The sequence below is a fragment of the Galendromus occidentalis genome, unplaced genomic scaffold (assembly GCF_000255335.2).
Source record: "Galendromus occidentalis unplaced genomic scaffold, Mocc_1.1 scf7180000077109, whole genome shotgun sequence".
Taxonomy (NCBI): Eukaryota; Metazoa; Arthropoda; class Arachnida; order Mesostigmata; family Phytoseiidae; genus Galendromus; species Galendromus occidentalis.
In genome coordinates, this window is record NW_003805097.1 from 11 (window position 1) to 20,764 (window position 20,754).

Below are 20,754 nucleotides of genomic sequence, written 5' to 3' on the forward strand. Positions count from 1 at the left end.
ACCTAATGTGTCTCCTAGCGCGTTATAGATTTCTCTGTCGTGATCGGCGGCTGAAGCGGCGACGCCTCGAGAGCGTAATCCGAGTGGACCTGCGATTTATTGAATCTTTTTTAATGGAGGTGGATTTCACACCCAAAATCTGACAGTCTGACTGAGGGAACCATTCTTGTTCCACCGATATGGCCGGATCCGACACCCGGTCCGCCACATTCCCCCTCCGAGTTTCCTCGACCGATGGAAACTCAGCTTCTTGATATTTCTTGATTAGGTGACGTCTTATCGGGTTTTGAGTCTTCCTCCACGGATTGTTCTATCTTGTAGAGCAGCCGTATGGGTCTGACTAGGACCTGTCCTGTTCCGGTTAGAACTGTACACGAGCGAGCGTTTTCTGGTCGCCTGCCGTCTGGGAACGCTATAACTTTACATAATGGCCATAGCCCGCGGTGGCCTGCGTCTGACTTGATCAGGCAAATGTCGCCCAAATTGAGGTGTCGATCCGGTAGCGGTTTTCGGGCCATAGCGGATCTGAGCTGGGTGAGGTACTCGGCTTCGAATAACTTCCAGTATGCGGTTAGCAATCTCTGTTGATATTTGTGACGAGCGGAGTAAACGATGGCATCCGCGTCGCGCCTCTTGGATGGTAACATTCTGTGCTGCGGAAGGAATTGCGTTCCTCTCTGCCCTGATATCAAGTTGTAGGGCGTCAGTGCTTCAAGATCTCCGTTTTTCGTGGCTATTACGGTGATCGGGCGTTGATTGATGACGGCTTCGATATTTGCCAGAATAACTTCTAGGTCTCTGAAGAACGGGATCGAGGAACGTAGGATTTTCCTCAATGGTCGCTTGACGCTCTGAACCTGTCGCTCAGTGAACCCATTCATCCATGGAGTCAGCGGGGCAACGAATTCCCACTTAATGCCGCGCGTTGATAGCCATTTTTTCAGCTCTAGGTTGATGGTTTCCTCATAGATGACTTGCAATTCTTTCGCGGCTCTTCTGAAGGATGCTCCGTTGTCGGAGACCAGGGTCGAAAGCGCCGGATAGCGGCTGATGAGCTTCTGGAGCGCGCCCAATACTTCTGCTGTGCTCATGTCCGTCGTAAGGAATAGACACACCGCGCGGCTCACGGCACACGTACAGACTAGTATATAGCTTTTCGCGACCTCCTTGTTTTCTTTCCTATACCTTATAGGTCCTGCGAAGTCTATTCCTGTAGTGCTGAAGGCTTGAGCTTGTTCGATTCGCCAGGCTGGCAATTGAGCGGTGGCGAGTGATGCCGGTGGGGCTCCGAAGATTTTACAAATGGCACAGTTGGCCAAGACTTTTCGCGTGAGTTTACGTGCTCTCAGTATGAGGAACTCTTTTCTCACGTGGTGCATAGAGCTAGCGACACCTCCTGTGTGCAGGCAATGCTTCTCGTGGGCATGTTTCACGATGAGTTCAGATATACGGCTTTCATAGGGCATCAGAATCGGAGAGCGCTGGCCGAGCGTCAACTCTGAGGTTCTCTGGAGCCTCGTGGTGGCGCGTATGATCCCGTCATCGTCTAGGCGGGGTGCGTACTCGTACAGTTTGCTCGATCGTTTGATGCTTTTGCAATTCGACTCGTATTCGTCCTTGAAGTATTTCTTTTGAGTTATTCTGATGAGATCGATTTTCGATTCTTCTATCTCCTCTGTGTGAAAGTCGTCGAACCTTCTGCTAGTAGGCGCTGCTCGTCTGTTCGAGCTGACCCGGAGTCTTGCTTCATTAGCTTTTTGCTTCAATCTTCTCATGAGTGCCCAGAACTTGATGGCCTTAGTAATTGACGAGAACGAATTTTCGAAGAAAAGCGGATTCGTTGCGATTTTGACGCTGGCGTTGAGACATATAGTATTCGTCGTTTGCTCTAAGTATTTAACCTCTGCCAGGTCATCTTCGGTTTGTCTCTGACTTCGCTTCATTCTCTCAATTATCTTCTCGTCTGATTCTTTCAACCAGGTTGGTCCATTCAACCACATTCTCTTATCTTCACCGGTGAGCCACTTGCCTCTAGATACAATGTCGCTTGGATTTTCTTCGCTCGGAACCCACGACCACGAATCTCCCTTTGTGAGCCGTTGGATAATCCTCACCCTATTCGCGACGTAGGCCTTGAATCTTTCTGGCTTCGAATGGACCCATGCCATAACCGATTTGTTATCGGTGAGGAAATTATATGCAGAGATATGGATGTTGGGATCAAGTCCTTTCTTGACGTTGCTCATGACTCTTGCCGCTAATAAGGCTCCTGACAGCTCTAGGCGCTGAACAGATGTCTTCTTGACTGGGGCGACTCTTCCTTTGGCCATCAAGAATGAAATTTGTGGTTCGCATCCGATCCGTATTGTTCTTAGGTATGCAACGCAGCCAATTGCTTTCGTTGAGGCGTCCGAGAAGGTGAATACTTGATGCGAAATGACTGCTCCCTGACGCTGAGATGACTTGAAGAGAGCTCGCGGAATTTTAGTGCTCGCTGTAGTGCGAAGCTGGCTGACGAATTTTACGTAATTTTCAGCGAGGTTTCCCGTTAGCGCTGAATCCCAGCCTTTTTTTGCCGTCCATAGCTCTTGTAGTATGCTGCGAGCCGTAACATGAGTGGGCGCAAGTATACCCAAAGGGTCGAATATTTGCGCAAGGCCCCTCAGGAGCCGGCGTTTTGTTGGAGTACCGTTCTCAAGCGTTGTCATAGCTTTCGATGTTTGCGCTGTTAGAGCGTCCGTCATCTGATCCCAGCCGACTCCCAAAAACTTCGCATTTTGTTGACCTGTGGTAATCGTCGGATTCGGCACTAGTGACACCGCTTTGATGTACTCTGCCAGCTCGGCCGAATTCGTGCTCCATTTCGCTAGCGGCAGACATGCTTCGTGGAGTATTCGTATCAGCAGATCTACACGATGTTTGGCCGATTCCAAATCGTTTGCACCAGCCCCGAAGTCGTCGATGTAGTAGGTCTGGATAATTTCTTCGATGAATTCTGCTTCTTCCGGGTAGCGAGTTTTTGCCTCTTCCAAATGTGTCTTTAGAGTTAGCATGAATGTATATGGGGAATTAATGACTCCGAAATCCATTCGGCATCCCCAGAACTCGCGGATTGGGGCCGCTGGATTGTTGCTGACTCCGAGTGGCCAAAAAAACGGAGTACGGTGCGGTCGGGTCTTGCTACTTCGATTTGCTGGAATGCGGCTTGGATGTCAGCTGTGAAAACTATTGGGTATTGCCTGAATTTCAGAAGCACCTTCCCGATGTCTGGCAATAAGTTTTCTCCGGCATGGATCACGTCGTTGAGTCCTGCTTTGTTGAGTGATCTCGCGGACGCGTCCTTTACGACTCTTGTTTTCATGTCCAGAGATGAATCTGCATTGCCCTTGAATACTGCTTGGACAGGTAGATAGTGGACGAGTTGTTCCTTCAATTTCGGTGCTGCTAGCTCTGCGTGTCTCTTCTCGACGTATTCGTAGATCGCAGTGTCGACCGCCCGTAATTTTTCGGGGTCCCTTTTCAGTTTAGCCAAGAACGAGTGCAAGCGTGAGATTGCTAGCGACCGGTTGTCGCCCAGTTCGCGGATGTTATCTTTGAAGGGTAATCGCACCCTGTATCTGCCTTCCTCGTTTCGGGTCGTAGTTGTTCTGTGGTATTCCCGGAGCGCTTGGAAAAGTCCATCTTGCTCTTCCGCCCCTTCTCCCTCTGGGCTTTGGAGACCGATGTCGTCCATTTGCCATATTTTCTCGATGTCCTCCAGGCTTCGTAGTTCTGCTTCTGATTTCTTCTTCGTTTTTATCACAATCGGCCGTATCGAATTTTCTGAATTTCGGTGCCGGATCGAGGACGCTGATTGTATGAAGGATACTCCGCAGAATTTTGTTAGGGTGGGTATTTGATTCGCTGCAGATGCTGTACTGGTGGAGTCTCCTGCGACGATCCATCCAAACATGGATTCGAAGACGAACATATCAGGAAGAGAGATTGCGTTCCCGAATTCTATTTTCCGGACGTAGCTGTGTCCCAGCAGGATGTCTATCGATCCCGCGTTTTCATCGAGCTGCTCGTCCGCGAGGGGGCTGACATCCAGATCGTGCTTCATTATCGGAAATTCTGACCGTGTGAGGCATTCCACCTCCATGCATTCGACGACTAATCTTTTCTTCGGATTGTGTCGACTGATGAGTGTGATGTCGAAGACTCCACTGATTCCCAGATTAGAAATCTGTCCACCGGCGGTCGAGAGGACCAGATCGACCTGGGATTTCGGGATCGCTCCCAGCTTTTTCACGAATTCGGTCGTGACGTGGGAGGATTGACTACCGGCGTCAACGAGGATTCTGCATTTGATCTCCTTGTCGCCGACTTTAGCGATTACACAGGCTGTCCACAAAGACTCGGCAGAGTTCAGAGCGTCTCCGTTGAGGTTTGACGACGTCCGAACTGTTGGTCTTTCCGCAATATCTGCTGCAACTTTGGGGCATATCAGAGCGTAATGCATACCTCCGCAGTTCCTGCAAGCTGATCTCGGGCCTTCCTTGCAATGCCTCGCATCATGATTTAGCTTAAGGCATCTCAAACATGCTCCGACTGATCTAGCTCTCTCCCTTCGTTCTGTCACGGTGAGGTTCCGGGTGCAACGGAATGAGGGGTGGTTTTCCTCGCAGAAGAGGCATGCCAATTTTGCTCGAGGTGGCGGGTTCGTGCTGCGTGGATCTCTCGCCGGAGTCTCCGGCTTCGTGGTCAGGAACGACTGCAGGTGTCTCCGCTCTGTGTATTCTGGCTGATGTTGTTGACGATCCGGCTGATTCTGGTAGAATCTCATTGGAGGTCTCTGATCGGTCAGGTACCGTGGCTGCTCGCTTTGATACTGTCGTCGTGGCATCGCCGCCGAACTTGATGGCAATGCAGTGAATGGTCTTGACTGATTAGCTTGAACGCTGAGTCGTCTCGGGCTCGGCGGTGGATATCGAGAGCCACGTCGCGGATGAGGAGACTGATTCGTTTCACCGTAACTTTGAGCCGATCCTTTCGCCTTGTCATAGCGAGTCCCTTCTTCCATCAGGTAGTCAAGCAGGACTTGGAGAGGTGGTCTGGCGCTGTTCTCGGCTCGAATGGTTGCCTCTCTAGCAATCGTGTAGGATAATCTGCCCAAGATTTTATGGTAGCATGCATCGTGTAGTGATTGATAGGAGCGGCCAAGGGCAATCAGCGAGTATATGTGCTGCGAGATTTCGGTGACGAAAACCGACAATTTATCGTAAGCCAGTTCGGGTCCCGATGATAGGATCCGTTCAAGCTCCTTCAGATGAGAGATCGCCGCGTATGATCCATCCCCGAATTTCGTTCTGAGAATCTGCCTCGCGATTTCGTAGTTTGCTGCGTCCATAGAAAGGTGTTGCACTGCTGTCAAGGCTTTCCCGTATAGATGGTTTCTCAGCGTGATATATTTTTGAAGTTCGGGTACTGGGCGCTGATGGACAAACATCTCGAATTGTTGTGAAAAATCTCTGAATTGCTGTACGTTGCCACCGAACTTCGGGAGTTTTATGGCTTCCTCCAGCTTCGGTAGAAATTTCGCTTCGCTGTCGAGTCCCTCGGGCAGAAATCTTTTCTCTAGTATGCTTGCTAGCTTCTCCATAGGATCTATATTCTTGTTACTCGAATGATGTTCCTTGTCTCTGATCGTATTCCGAGCCATGGCCGGTGGCTCGATCTTTTCATCCTCTGGAACTTCTCCTTCGAATGGCATCGTTGGTTGCTTTTCCTCGCCTAACGGGTCTCCGAGAAAGGTGATTTGCGCTTTCGATTTTTCAGCTGCTTCTGCTGCGATGTTCTTTGCCTTGTTTCGATTTGCAAGTCTTTGTGACCGCGCTGTTTCGTTCCGAGTGGCGCTCATGCTGTCCTCATTTCTTCCGCGTGCGATGTCTGGTTGCTGTGTCATCACATCAACTTCTCCGTTGGGACGGAGACTAGGCGTTGAGTTGTGAATTGGTGGTGACCTATTTTGGATTTCTAATGGCGTGGTGTTGAGATCTCTCGCTCCTTGATTTTGATCGCGAGAAAGGAATGTTGTTCCATCTACGTTGAAGGATGGACTTTCGCTGAAATATATTTTCATCTCTTCCAGCCATAGGAGATCGTCCTCTATGAAACCCTCCAACTCCATGATTCCGCAAAGAAGCTCCTCGTCTTCCATGTCTTGCTCGAGCACCTTCTGATTCAGAGCCGACACTTCATTTTTCAGATCTTTCGTTAGCTTCTGAAGATGGTTGAGGTGAATTGCCGCTCTGCTGTCGTTCGGATCTAGTTCGTAGAGCCGTAAGGCGTGCTTTTTGTTCTTGTCCGCTTTGAGCTTGAGATAGCGGAGCGTTCTCGCCAGGGTCGATCTGGAGGGGGCGACGTGTGCCCTATTTCCGACGATCTCTTCCTCGCTTTTTGAATCGAATGAGCTCTTTTGTGGCTGGATGCAGTTAGGGACCTCGGGTGGTGAAGGTAGCTCGCACTGAGCTATTTGCGACACGGGAAATTCTCGAACTTCCGTCGATTCATAAGCTCCCCCATCGGCTCCGACGGATGGTGTAGGTTCACTTGGATTCATCATACCGGTTTGGTAGAGTTCTTCCGTAGCGCTGGACTATTGGTCTCTTTGCTCCGCTACTGTTTCTCCGAGAATTACTTTCCGATTCAGCTCCAGGAGCCTCGAGTCATCCCTGTCGCCTCGATCTGCGGCTCCGGGATGGCCTTCCATATCTTCTTAATGATTGAAGAAATTTTCTCACTTCTTTCGTTGGTGAATGGGTGAACTCGGCTGTAGGGCTTCTATTGATGAGAGCCCGCACCGTTATCGAGCTTGGGCTCGAGTGGGCGTGACCACTTTCTTCTGACACCAAATGTTGTGGAGAGAACCTGAGTTCGTGTGAAAACACAGTTTAACTCGTTGATAGTCCAGGTCCACTCAGAACAACACTATTGAGAAATGAATTTCTATCGAGTCTCTGCGCGTAACGGCTGAGGCCGCAGTCAGAGAGGTACTACTCGTTTTCTGTCTTTTTCTAATGCCGCGCCGTCTCGTTTGGCGCGGTGGTGACACAAGACACCTAATGTGTCTCCTAGCGCGTTATAGATTTCTCTGTCGTGATCGGCGGCTGAAGCGGCGACGCCTCGAGAGCGTAATCCGAGTGGACCTGCGATTTATTGAATCTTTTCTAATGGAGGTGGATTTCACACCCAAAATCTGACAGTCTGACTGAGGGAACCATCCTTGTTCCACCGATATGGCCGGATCCGACACCCGGTCCGCCACAACAGAACTCAGTGAGGATCCTTCGCCTAGAGCTAGAGGACCTGAATACGCTCGCGACCAGTGAGTTAGCAGAAAACGATCTCACAGCCGATTCCACAAGAATCGCGGCTGACCTCAATTACAACATTGAAAAAAAGTTGAGCGAACTCGTAGCCGCGTTCGATATCTTCTCGCGAGATCCAGAGCTCAACGAGAACGGGATAAACCTCACGGAAGAATTCGACAGTCAGTACACATGCAGCAGGTTATCGAAAATGAATTGTCGAGCCCTGCAAGCGAGAATCGTGAGGCTCGAGGCGATTTACGGTCCTACCGCTGGTTCCTCTCCAATCAATCATCTACGGGTGCCACCCGGCGATCAACAGATGTCCACACCGAAACCACTAGCCGACATAGCAGAGCAGACGTCAAATGTCGCCATTGGAGCTGCATTCGATGGAACAGCTGAACATTCGATTAGACCCACAGTCATTCAAAACAGCCAATTCCAACCATCAAGCTTCTCGTCGGATCACCAGGGACACATCGTAAAGAACCCGGAGAAGAAGGTTCCCCGCTTCAATGGAGACCCCATCAAATTCGACGAATGGTGGTCGCTCTTCTCGTACTACGTCGATTCGAAACCAATCGACCCTACGGAAAAGTGCCCAATCCTAAAGAACTCCCTCGTCGGGCGAGCCCTCCAAACGGTCGCGCATCTACGTATCGCCGCGGAGTCCTATGAAATCATGAAGTACACCATCCAAGAATCATTCGGCGACCCTGATGCGGCGAGGGCAGCATTGTTACAGAACATTCACGTGGTGTGTCGTGCTAAGGACCTGTCAAAACCGAGTAAGTTCATCAGTTTCGCTTTGACTTTGGCGCAGAATGTCCGTTCATTAGAAGCTCTCGGTGAAGGTTTCGAGCGTCTCTCATCTCTCAGCCCAATGATTCTCAGTTGTTTGACTCACGAGATGAAGCTAGAATTCAACCAGAAATGGGAGGAACGGGACTCCGATTCAGTTAGCAAAGTCGAGTATCTCCTGAGCTTCCTAGAGTGGAAGAAACGTCTCTTCGATCTCGGTGAACGTCAGTCTAGATTCTTAGAGGAGAGACCCCCCACCACTCAAGCGGTTCGAACAACCGGAACTTTGATCCGGGAAGGAACCAGAGTAGGGGTTCCGGTCCCAATAATAGGTCTCAGTTCTCCTTCGCGGGTACGTCCTCATCGGTCGACCACTCGTGCCTGTTCTGCAGGAAGAATCACGAAAGTTCGAAATGCTTGAAGAGGTTAACCCCGGAGGAACGGAAGAGACTGTGCTTAGACCAAAATGGTTGCTTGCGCTGTCTCAGGCGAAACCACCAAGCTGAGCACTGTAGAGCAAGAGTCAGTAATTGCAGCAGATGTTCAGGTCGTCATTCAGTGATGGTGTGTTCACGGCCCGCCCCGTCCACCCCCCAAGTCGCAGCTGCAGCCTGCGAGAGCTCCGAATCGTTCCATCCATTGTCGACTTTCCTTCAGACGTGTTACGTATATGTAGTCCACGGTAGAAGAAAGGTTCTTTGTCGCTGCTTGCTCGATCCCGGCGCGATGCAATCCCTAGTTTCGGAAAGAATCACCAGGGAATTGAAGCTCCCAATTGATAGCTCAGAGCCAATCGTCCTCCATGGCATCGCCGGTCAGACCACTGCGAAAAACTTGGGCAAATGCCGAATCTCGGTCAGAAGCCGTTTCTCGAGACACCAGATTAATGTCAACTGTCTCGCAGTTCCGAGAGTCATCTCGGGAAGTGTTCCGCATATCCGGTCGACGTTTGATCTCTCACCCGCAGCGGACGTCGGAGAAACAGGCTTCCCAGAAGAGATAGATCTCCTGCTGGCAAACGACTGTTTGCATCAGGTTTATGCAGGTCAATACAAAAGATTCGGGAAGGTCCTAGCTTCCCCCACTATCTTCGGGTGGGTGTTCTGGGGACAAAGCGGCTCCAACGCGGTTTCACAATTGAAATTCACAACCTCGGGGGTGGTCATATGCTCTTCCATTTCTTCCGGCGTTCACGGTCAAAGGGAAAGGGCTCAAAGATCCATCGAGGAGATTGAAAACCTCGAGTTCCTCTGGGACTCGGAGTTCCTTGGAGTCGAGCATTCCACTGCAGGCGATGCGGATGAATCCGCCCGGGCCATGATAGAGCGTTTCAAAAACTCGGTCAAGCGATTGCCCTCCGGCCAATACTCGGTCTCCCTTCCCCTCAAAGACAATCTTCACACTCTCGGTGATAATCAAAAATTAGCATACTCAAGATTGATAGCGTTCCTCAAGAACGCGAAGAAGGATCCGGAATTTCTCAAAGCCGTTGACAGGGAGATTCAGAAATACCTGAATTCGGGATTCATAGAGTTAGCCGAACCTAGGTCGCCTGGAGAACTAGCACATTATATTCCAATACTGGCAGTTGCGAAGAAGTCGGCGACAAACGATCAGGAGCGACGAGTGAGGGTAGTCAAAGATTGTGGTTCGCGCTCGAGGGATGAAGCGTCTCTTAACGACGTTCTCGAGACGGGTCCTAGCCTGCTGCCAGACATCCTCATCCCGCTACTGCAGTTCAGAAGCTTCCCAATCGTCATAATCGCCTATATAAAGCAGGCTTTCATGAACTTCCTTATTGAGAAAGAACATCGAACCTTTCTGAGGTTCTTTTGGCCGACTAAGATTTCTGAAAACCCGAACGCCGCAATTCGAGAATATTGGGCAAGAGTTCTCGACTTCGGTATTTCTTCAAGTCCGTTCCTTCACTGCATGGGTCTTCGTCACCACCTGGACTCAGAGGCCGAGAGGCTGCCCGACAAAGCACAGCTACTTGAGCAACTCAAGTCATCGTTCTTTATGGACGACCTCTGTACGGGAGCGAGCTCCGTAGACGAAGCTAAGGTCGTCGTCAGGACAATGTTGGATGTATTCAGTCGAGGACATTTTCCGCTTGATAAGTGAGCAACCAACAGCCAGCAATTGGCAGATTCCGTGGTGAAAACCGTGGGCCCCGACCGCGAAGTCTCGGCCTCGGATGAATCCTCGAAATTTTTGGGAACCCATTGGAATCAACGCGGGGATTCCCTGTTCATTGACGTCGCGAATATAATTGCTTTCTTCGAGTCCGAGCCGCTCACCAAACGACAGCTCATCCGCGGGTTGGCGAAAATCTATGACCCTCTGGGCCTGATCTGCCCCATCGCGATTAATTTTAAATTTCTCATGCAAATCATTTGGTCTCGGCGGATTGATTGGGATGTGGAGTTACCAGACGACCTCAGGGCTAAATACCTCGAGGCAGTGAACAATCTGAAGAATGCCCCCTTCATTCAGGTCGAGCGTAACTTATTCGAACTCCCAAGAGATCAGGCGACGCGCGAACTTCATGTGTTCGCTGATGCGTCGTTCTCAGCTTTCGGAACCAGTGCTTACATTCGAGAATTCCAGGGGCCCTATCCGAAAGACAAAGTTTCGGTCAAATTCATTATGGCAAAGACCAGAGTCACTCCGCTGAAGGGCAAGTGGACCATTCCACGACTTGAGTTGATGGCAGCTCTCCTCGCAGCGCGCATGGCGAGCAAGATTCGGAAATATCTCTCGAACGAGATCGATTCGATTCACATGTATTCAGACAGCAGCAGCGTTCTGGGTTGGATCAGGGACACGCCTGACCGGTGGACTCAATTCGTTTCGAACCGAATCCGTGAAATTCAGTCCTTAACCGACCCAAACTCATGGAGTTATATAAGGAGTGAGGAGAACCCTAGCGATCTTCTTTCCCGGGCCTCTCCGCTCGATTCCGAGGAACTGAGGAAACTGTGGCTCCAGGGTCCTCCTTGGTTGGGTACTTCGGGGAGCCCGGAACCGCATTTACTGAATGCGATCCCTCCTCGAGAGTCCCTCCCGGAAAGGCGTGCGGAGCTGGTGGTCACATCCAGCACGAGGCCTACCCCTATCGGACCCTTATTCTCAAAACAGTTCGGTTCATGGCAAAAAGCGGTCAGAGTACTCGCCTACGCTCGCCGTTTCGCGCTAAAGAAGGAAAAACCATCAGACCTCGTGGTGGAGGCGATCGAATTTCGGAACGCCGAAGAGGCGCTGATAAAGTATATCCAGAGATGTTGCTTCTCAGCCGAACTGGCTTCGAATTGCGGAAACATTACTCGTTCGAGCAAACTCTACCAGTTCAATCCTTTCGTCTCAGAGGATGGTTACATCCGATGCAGAAGTAGACTACAGCATTCATCTAAGATGAACTTCGACGAAAAATGCCCAATCCTCCTCATGGGAGAAGATTTCCTTGTCCGGCTCCTTCTCAGAAGCATCCACGAATTTTCATGTCTCCATTCCGGTGGCGTAGCTTCCATCCTCCAAGAAGTCCGCAAGAAATTCTTCGTAATTCGAGCTAGGAGAGCGGCGAAAGCGGCGATCGCGGGCTGCAAGGGATGTGCTCGATACAGAGCAGTCAAAGCGAGCGAGCCGATCCCACCATTACCGACATTCCGTCTGGAAGCATCAACTCCTTTCGAATGCTCCGGAACGGACCACGCGGGCCCTATATACTTCAAATCCGACACAGGGGTCAAAACCAAGGGTTACATTCTCCTGTTCGTTTGCGCAACTACGAGGGCCTGTCGATTGGAGATGGTTCCGGACCTCTCGACGAATGAATTCCTGCTAGCATTACGCAGATTCATCGCAAGGAATCCCACGGTGCAACGCATTGTCTCCGACAATTCCAAAACCTTTCATAAAGCATCGCGTGAGTTGAACGCGATCTTCCAAAATGCCAGAACGCCGAAAACGAGAGATTTCTTGGCGGCTAAGAGAATCGAGTGGGAATACTCAACTCCTTTGAGCCCTTGGCAGGGGGGATTCTTTGAGAGAGTTGTACAAATGGTGAAGCGCCCGCTTCGTAAGATAATGGGCGTTCACACCCTTAAGTACAGAGAGCTCGAAGCAACGTTGTTCGAGATCGAGAGGATGATAAACAATCGCCCGCTCACAGCGGTGATTATCGACCCTGATGAACCGAGAGCCTTGTCACCCTCTGATCTCTTATACGGGTATTCAGCCGGTCAACCTCTCCCGGAGACAAAACGCATCCTCCAGGAAGCAACGTCGGCTTCGGCCGCAGTTTTCTCCCGGCGCTGGCTGAGCTAGCAATCGATTCTCTGTCAATTCTGGAAAGATTTCAAGAACTCCTATCTGCAATATCTATCGACCATTCACTCCAACAATCCTCCTCCCAGCAGGTCGCTGGAAGTCGGGGATGTCTGTATTCTGAAAACGTCGGATCCCTCACGGGGGTGGTGGCTACTTTGTGTCGTTCTTGAACTCCTAGGCGGGAGGCATTCTGCCGCTCCGAAATCATGCGTCATAAAGACGGCAAAGGGACAGTTGCTCCGACGTCCGATCGATCTCTTATACAAATTGGAAGTCTCCCAGTTCTGACAGAATAGACGGTGATGATCAAACAGAAGATCGAGATGAGAGAGCGTTCACTGACCGAACCAGAGTAGAATTTTGTTAACTTCGAAGCGCCAGAGTGAAGGAGCGAAGCAGATGAGCTTATTATGTATCATTCATTGTTATCACATTAACGAAAAGAAACCGAACATCAGAACCTGATATTCGCCCGCTATATGTTCTCCGGGAACCGCTTCACGGTTCGCCCGCGGGAGTGTCACGAATTCCTCGATTATTATCATCCGATCCCTTCGTGGATTCAACCGAATAAAGAGAAGTCGGAGAATGGTCGAGAGCGGAGCGGGTCGCCATCTATCGCACTCCCTCCGGGCGTGAGAGCCAGAGAGCTTTCCGACCACCGCGCCACCGCGCGGCAACGGTAAGGCCTCTCGCGGTCTCTCATCGCCTCACTCACTTGTTGTTCTCAACGATAGGAGCGCGCGCTCCGTCTGTTGACCTCCCGGCGATTTCCTGATCAGAAATTCGCTTTCTTTAATCACTTCCCCGAACTCCTGCTAGAACTTGCGGAGAACTCGTGTCAGTCCATGACCCACGATGATCTCAGCTGACGTCCAGTTATTCTGAGTGGGGCCGAAATGGTCGTCAGTCTTGATATCAGCCCGCGCTCTGTGACCGGCGCTGCGGTCGCCCCGCTATGTCCTTCATATTTTCCGGGCCAAACCCCTAACGTCCCGAGTATGAGCCATCAGGATTTGCCTCTGAAGACGGATGCCGGAGGCAAATGATTCCGGGTAGATCTTAACCGGGGATCTGTTGCTCCTTCCGTCAGGCGATTTGGCCGGCAACAGGTTTCGAACCCACGCCACCCCCTGCGCGAGCGGCACCGGCGACGCTGCGGATCTGCACGTTTTCACGAGAAGTCAAAGCCTGTGACTGTCAATGACGCGCTAAGCGCTCGACCACTCGTCGGTGCAACGAGCACCGGCTCGTTTCCGCTGTCATATACATGTCGCTTTCAAGCCCCTACATCCGCGCCACAGTCTCCGAAGCCGCCGGAACTGCCCTCAACGAGGAAAGTCAATAAGGTCTTTCATTCTGGTCGCGCCTCAAAGAGGTTCTTCCGGAATGAACTAGTGTGAATTCTCCTTTATGCACACCGCTAACGGTGAATCGAGTGACACTGAAAGATGCTGTCCTCAAGAAGAATCTCCTGGATTACAAGTGTGACATTGGCTACTTGACCGTACTCTTCAGTAAATTCAACGAGGTGAACTTGAAGCTGCAGGGTGACAGCTTGAATCTGGTCTCAACGAAGAGTATTCTGACTGTTTTCTTGACCAAAGTGAAGCTCATGCAACAGAGAGTCGGTCGTCGTGATTTCTTCCTCTTCCCCAATATGGCATCAGTAGACTGTGAGGATGAGGACCTCCGAGTTTATGTCTAGCACTAGGCGCTCTCCGAGAAGATTTTTCCTCCAGGTTTGATGATATACCGGCATGGACATACCGGAGTGGATCGTCGACCCATACGCTGGCTTCGAGAAATGTAACGAGAATCTCGAAGAGGAGCTACTTGACTTGGTTGCTGATGAAGAGTTGAAAGCTCAATTTAAGAGAGGGTTCCATCAGTTTTGGCTTCATGAAAGCATCCCGAAAGAATACCCGTCGTTGTGGAACGTGGTGCAGAAAGCTCTTATAGCCTTCCCCTCCTCGTATCTTGTTGAGAGAGCTTTCAGCGCAGTAACGAACCTTGTCACAGAAAAGAGGCGCAGGTTGCATATAATCGCTCGCGGAGACTTGCGATTGAATTTAACGAAACTGGAGCCGAATGTCGAGAAGCTGGTATCACGACATTTGATCCATCCTTCTCATTGAAGGGGCTCAAAGGGGGCCTACATACATGACGTTAATAATTCGCTTGGTCTCGCATTGTACTACGAAACTCGTTCTTGCTCAAGTTCATCTTCGAACATCCCTTTGATCTACGTTGTGAAAATTATGCCGAGCGTCGAAGCACTTACTCCTCCGGCAGGGGAGCCACGGCATACTGCGGGAGCTCCTAGGGGGTCCACGGCCGAAAACGATTCGGGAACCACTGAACTAGAGTGTCCGAGAGCCTTCGCAGCCTGCGCTTTGTGGAGTTTCCCTCTACGCTGCGGCTCACTACCGAAAGCCAGAATCGCCAAAGCCGGAATCCTCATGAGCCAGAATTCCCGTGAGCCAGAGTTCGCCGGTCTCCGATCGCTGCCTGACCACAGAAAAACGAAGCTGCATCTCAGGTCCGGATCCTCGCAAAGCGCGAGAGTGGCTGCGGCTCAGGAATCGAAATTGAGTTCAACTTCTCGAACGATCGCTCGATCCGCCTGACGAACGAGTTTGAGACCGGAGCGAAGACTCTGATGGAGAACATTTTCAGCGTCGCTTTCAATTTTACGAAGAAGAGATTGTTAGAGATGACTCCAATAATATAAGATCCCCTCTGTGAGCGGGGTAGGAATGCAATGCACCCGTGAAACGAAATCATTCTGATACCTTCTTCCAGTAAGTTTGAAGGTTTATCGAAGATTGATACATGGGGGCCGCGCCCGCAAGTCGAGCTGGGCTTTGCATCGTTGCGGCACAATTCCGACCAGCCTTGAGCCAATGTTCCGGCCTCTGAGATTCCTGGCTTCTGAGAAGTCTGGCTTTTGCGGTTCTGGCTTCTGCGATTCTGGATTGTGAGACGGTATCCTATGCCCTATGCTGCTGTGTGCTGCCAGAGCTCCTCCTCTCCCAGGCGACACACTCTCCGCCGGTCTCTGGTTGGCTGATTGCGCTCTGTAGTGATTTCCCTCTCCGTGACGATTTTCGCTGAAGCTGAGAGCTATGACGTCATCGACGTCAAAAAACTTCAGTATACGAGCCAAAAACTCTGATCGATTGGCACAGAAAAAGGCTGATTAGCTTTCTCTGTAGAACTCCTCCTTTTTTCTTCACTTTACTGGCCCATGGAGCCCAGACGGTATAGGCAGCATTCAAATGCCAGCCCTCGACCCTCGGAGATCATCAGAACATTGTGCCGAAACAAACTCTAAACTGCAAACAGTGGACTCCTGCCAACTGAGTACCTTTCTCAGTGAGCCTATGCTCAGGATCCTCACGGGTTCCCAACGATTTGGTCGGTTTTCCGAGCTCGGACGCTGAGTCCTGAGCGAGCCTTAGAACGATGAGATAGCACAAACGATGATCACCACAGTGGAATGAACACAACAGACGTGAAGTGAACCCAAACGGGAATTCTCCTCAAGTGATGGAGTCCTTTATTGAACCAGCTCGTATACTAGTTAATACACGTGGTCAGATCCCCATGAGGGAGCAGGGATTGCCATGACAGATAGTTCGAGCCGTCTTCGTTGAGTATCACCGAGCTGGTCTTGCCACGGATGTCGCTGAGGTTCGGTGGCACTGACTCGTTGCTGGGATCTGGCTTGACATCACCTCCTCCAGGAGTGTCTCCATCGGCAGGAGCAGTTCCTCCTCCGGATGATCCTCCAGCAGCGGTCGATCTACCACTCGCACCGACATCGACGAACTCTTCACCTGTGGTCACCAGGGCCAGAGGTTCGACTTGTCGTTGAGTCATGGCGAAGCTTCGGCTTCACTGACTCACTCACGTTTTGGGAGAAGTTGGTTGATGTTGTGAGGTAGTCGAAGACGATGTTCTTGCTCGAAAGAACTCACGTCCCTCGTGCTGATCACGCTGAAGGATATTTGGTCGATTTTCCGAGCTTGGACGCTGAGTTCTGAGCGAGGCTTCGAACGATGAGATAGCACAAACGATGATCACCACAGTAGAATGAACACAACAGACGTGAAGTACAGTAAAAGCTCCTTACAACGACCCCATTACAACGAATTTCTCGGTACAACGAACAAGGAATTTCTCCTCCTTTGGCCAGCTCGCCATAGGGATAGTGCTGAGCGGCATTCGTTACAGCGAAAACTCGGTACAACGAACCAGTTTCGACGGTCCCTTCGTGTTCGTAGTAACGAGCTTTTACTGTAAACCCAAACGGGAATTCTCCTCAAATGATGAAGTCCTTTATTGAACCAGCTTTTATACTAGTTAATACACGTGGTCAGGAAGGGTTAGTCTGTACAAACTATCTAAGTATGCGCTTTCGTCACAATCGAATACGTTTGAATACGACCGCTAACAGCGCGGTACACCCCATTTGGCCGCGACCGTTTGGCCGCGGGACGTTTGGCCGTGGGACCGTTTGGTCGCGGGACCGTTTGGACGCGAGACTGTTTGGCCGCGGGACCGTTTGGTCGCGGTACCGTTTGGCCGCCGTGGGACGACTTGAGAAATGAGCGACCGGAAGGGACGGCTCTCAGGAATCTTGTGCGAAAGATCTATGAGGGAAGGCTTCAGGGTTTGTTACAATGAGGAAGTCGGCTTCGTGGTCGGGATGCAGAATACGGATGTATCTCCCTGAATGCATGGGTATTCAGCCCGTCTCTATACATGGCATACCAGAGAAGACCCGAGTCGATTATCCAAGCGTTGCGATTTTCAGCAACCTCAATCCTGGTCTCGGTAGCTGAGGTCCTCAACAGGTGGAACGTCCCCAGCTTCCTTTGGGAGGCGTGCATGCGACAATTGACGGCATCAACAAAAACACGCAAAGTTCAGCAACATCCAAACATTTGAACCGAAGTCATGAGCTAGGAATCCTCCAACCGGTTTTCTAATCTCCTAGAAGCAGCATGTCCGAGTGCCCGACAATAGTTAAGTCTTCCCGCGGGCAAGACAAGCTTTGCCTCCAGGGTTTCATGCATGTCAAACGTGACATGAGCGCAACATTCCGCATCATATCACCGCTCATTTTTTTTGGCGTGAAACGTCTTCAAAATCTCTTCGGGTATTTCCACCCAATCCAGACCGTGGCTAAACGGTTCCGCGGCCAAACGGTCCCGCGGCCAAACGGTCGCGGCCAAACGGTCGCGACCAAATGGGGCGCTCCGCTAACAGCGGGTCGCCGGTTACGTACGAGGCCGATACGTGATTACCTATTTCTATGGGATTGGGAAAATATAAACTAGTCGAGAGTAGCTAGATTTTCTTTCACTGATAACTCAAATTGCAAACCAAGAGTCGCTTCGAGATCAGATCTGCCAATAGAGCCAGAAGAGATGATCGCAGTCAGGCTCTCTCTCCTATAACTGATTCAGAAGACCTACTCCCGATTGGAAGTGGAATTTTGCGGCAAAAACATGAAACGGGACAGTGTCCTCTATCAATACAACATCTTTCAAGCCGAAGAGGGCCTTCTCAACTGCAAGACCTGGTTGATTCATTCGACGACGCTGTCCCCGGAACAAAAATCTCCGATAGGCCTTCCCGGAAACTGCAACCTCTCGAAGCTCATTTCCCAAGACATCCATCTACGCGAATGTCTCCATTCAGGCGGCGTGAATGCAACACTGCAGAAATCGCGCCAAAACTTCCTTCTGAATGCGCGGAGGATCACTCGACAGATAATTCAGAGTTGCCCACCAGCAAAATCTTTCTTTGCGAGGTAGCTAATCTACCAACGCCCCCGGTCCCAGCATTCCGCATCGAGGAAAGTCCTCCGTACTTTCACTCAGGGTGCGACTTTGCCGGGCCATTTCGCTACATGAAAGATAACGGGGAAATCGGGAAAAGCTACATCCTCTTGTTCACATGCGCAGTGACGCGAACCGCACACCAAGAGCTGACCACCGACCTATCAACAGTCGAAGTCCTAGGGGCTCTCCAGAAGTTCATCAATCGCTTCCCGAGCGTTCATACCACCACTTCGGACGACGGCCTTTCATTCCGAAGGGCAGCCAAAGAATCGAAAATTCTATACGAACCCATCAAGGAGGGCAATATGAGGAAATGGCTCGCAAGCTCGTTCATGAAATGGCGATCCGTCAGCGTCACTCCCTCAGCACCTTGTTCCTTGGTTCGACGCGTTCTACGAGAGGAAGGTTCAAACCATCAGGAGGCCGCTGAGGAAAATTCTCGGCTCAGCGGTACCCCACTTCAAAGACCTGGAGATCATCATAAGCGGTATCGAATCCAAGTTAAATTCCAGACCTATCACGACGGTGGCCTCAGGGACCGACGAACTCGAAGCCCTGTGTCCATCCGGCCTTCTCTTCAGTTATACCGGCAGACAGATCCTTCCATAACACGCAACCAGGCCAAGAAGAAGAGCAGACGGAGACCAGGTGATTTTCTCAAAGAGATGGAAGTATCAGCAAAGGCTTCGCAGCGCCTTCTGGAAACGTTACCATGGCGAGTATCTCCAGTATCTGAAGACAGCTCACGAACAAGTCCCGACCAAGTCTAAGCCACTGAAGACCGGCGACATATGTCGATTAGAGGGGGAGGCATTCAACAGAGCATTGTGGCCGTTATGTCGAATCTTTTCCTCCCCGGAAAACGTATGCCCGGAGGAAACTGCACCTGCTCGAATCAATGTCCTGAATGAGCCGACCACCGCACGTTCGGAGCTCTCCTGAAGAGAAATAACACAGCTCGACAAAAAAAACTTTTTTCGCGTTACAAAGGAAGTGAAAGCTATTTCGGGGTAAACCGGGGGCGCTGAATCCGAATTTCTTAACAGATTTTCTCCATCAGGTCCAGTTTTTCCGAAATTTCACTATTTCGATTTTTTGCCATTTTTCGTCTTTAAAAAATTCTAGCTCCGCCCCTGAGTGGACTAGATCGATGAAACTTTGGTGGCGGATAGAGCTCGGTTGGGGCTATACCTGGCCGAGTTTTGGTGCGATTCGTAGCAGTGGTCTCTGAGCTAGAGCCATCGGAAACTAAAAAAAAGAAGAAAAAAGTGGGAGAGGGACCTCTTAGAAAGCACTTGACGGAAAAACTAGGACCTTTGAAGCGGTCTGATTTAGACAATTCGATAGAGGAGGCTTTCACGAGCATTTTGAGACCTAGCAGAGCAAAATCGGTCGATCCATTCAGTTTTTATTCGCGAAAAACATTGAAAATTTGAAAACGCCTAAAAGTCGGAATTCGTCTGCTCCGGCTTTTAAGCAGAAGCTTCGACCGTTGGGCCGTTGGAATCTTCCGTAAAATCAGCGAGGTCGATCAATCCGCATCAAATCGAGCCGTCAGCGATTGTCTGGAATGTGGTCGATCAGGGGCTTCCCTCATGAGGTTCCAGCAATAGTCTGCCATCATAGACTCATCCCACCTCCCTTGGTATCGCTCCTCCATGGTGCTGATGTCTTGATGGAACCTTTCGCCTTGCTCGTCGCTCATTGACCCTAAATTCTCAGGGAATAGATCAAGGTGGGCGTGGAGATAATGAACCTTGATACTCATTCTACATCCGAGAATGCGGAAGCTTTCTACAAGTCTCCGCACCGACTCCACGTAGTTGGAAGCTCTCGTGTTCCCCAAGAAGTTCGTGGCGACTGAGACGAAGGATTCCCAGGCGGCGGCTTCCTCCGGGTTGATCGATTCGATGAAGTTTGGGTCCTTCATGAGTCGCCGGATCTGCGGCCCGTTGAGCACTCCCGCTAGCAGTTTCTGTCTGCTCACGGGACGGAGCTTCTGGGCTATGTATTCGAAGCTTAAAAGTCGGCACAGACGAATTCCGACTTTTAGGCGTATTGAAATTTTCAATGTTTTTGCGAATAAAAACTGAACGGATCGACCGATTTTGCTCTGCTTGGTCTCAAAATGCTCGTAAAAGCCTCCTCTATCGAATTGTCGAGGTCAGACCGCTTCAAAGGTCCCAGTTTTTCCGTCAAGTGCGTTTTAAGAGGTCCCTCTCCCTTTTTTTTCTTCTTTTTTTTCAGTTTCCGATGGCTCTAGCTCAGAGACCACTGCGACGAATTGCACCAAAACTCGGCCAGGTGTAGCCCCAACCGAGGTCTATCCGCCACCAAAGTTTCATCGATCTAGTCCACTCAGGGGCGGAGCTAGAAATTTTGAAGACGAAAAATGGCAAAAAATCGAAAAATTGAAA

The 20,754-nt window shown here is 50.6% G+C and overlaps 2 protein-coding genes across 2 annotated transcripts; one reads left to right on the plus strand and one right to left on the minus strand.

Moving 5' to 3' along the window:
- Window positions 1-459: 459 nt before the first annotated feature.
- LOC108863903 (uncharacterized) lies at window positions 460-6,601 on the minus strand (the record flags this gene model as incomplete). The annotated part of the gene is made up of 2 exons (XM_018638579.1): window positions 3,164-6,601; window positions 460-3,023 (listed from the first exon to the last, which is right to left on the minus strand). Coding segments are annotated over exons 1-2 (6,002 nt in total), but the record flags the coding sequence as incomplete, so codon positions are not given.
- A 959-nt stretch (window positions 6,602-7,560) lies between these two features.
- Window positions 7,561-12,479, plus strand: LOC100904124 (uncharacterized). Its single transcript, XM_003740942.1, has 3 exons — window positions 7,561-8,377; window positions 9,121-10,234; window positions 10,289-12,479. The coding sequence occupies exons 1-3, from the start codon at window positions 7,561-7,563 to the stop codon at window positions 12,477-12,479; spliced, it is 4,122 nt and encodes a 1,373-aa protein (XP_003740990.1).
- The last annotated feature ends 8,275 nt before the right edge of the window (window positions 12,480-20,754 follow it).

Excerpts from the sequence above, each read along its gene's own strand:
- LOC100904124 (XM_003740942.1), top strand. The coding sequence starts at position 7,561 with ATGAATTGTCGAGCCCTGCAAGCGAGAATCGTGAGGCTCGAGGCGATT. Across the intron at positions 8,378-9,120 it reads TCTCTTCGATCTCGGTGAAC|CGGACGTCGGAGAAACAGGC; the intron begins GTCAGTCTAGAT and ends TCTCACCCGCAG. Across the intron at positions 10,235-10,288 it reads AAGGTCGTCGTCAGGACAAT|CCAGCAATTGGCAGATTCCG; the intron begins GTTGGATGTATT and ends AGCAACCAACAG.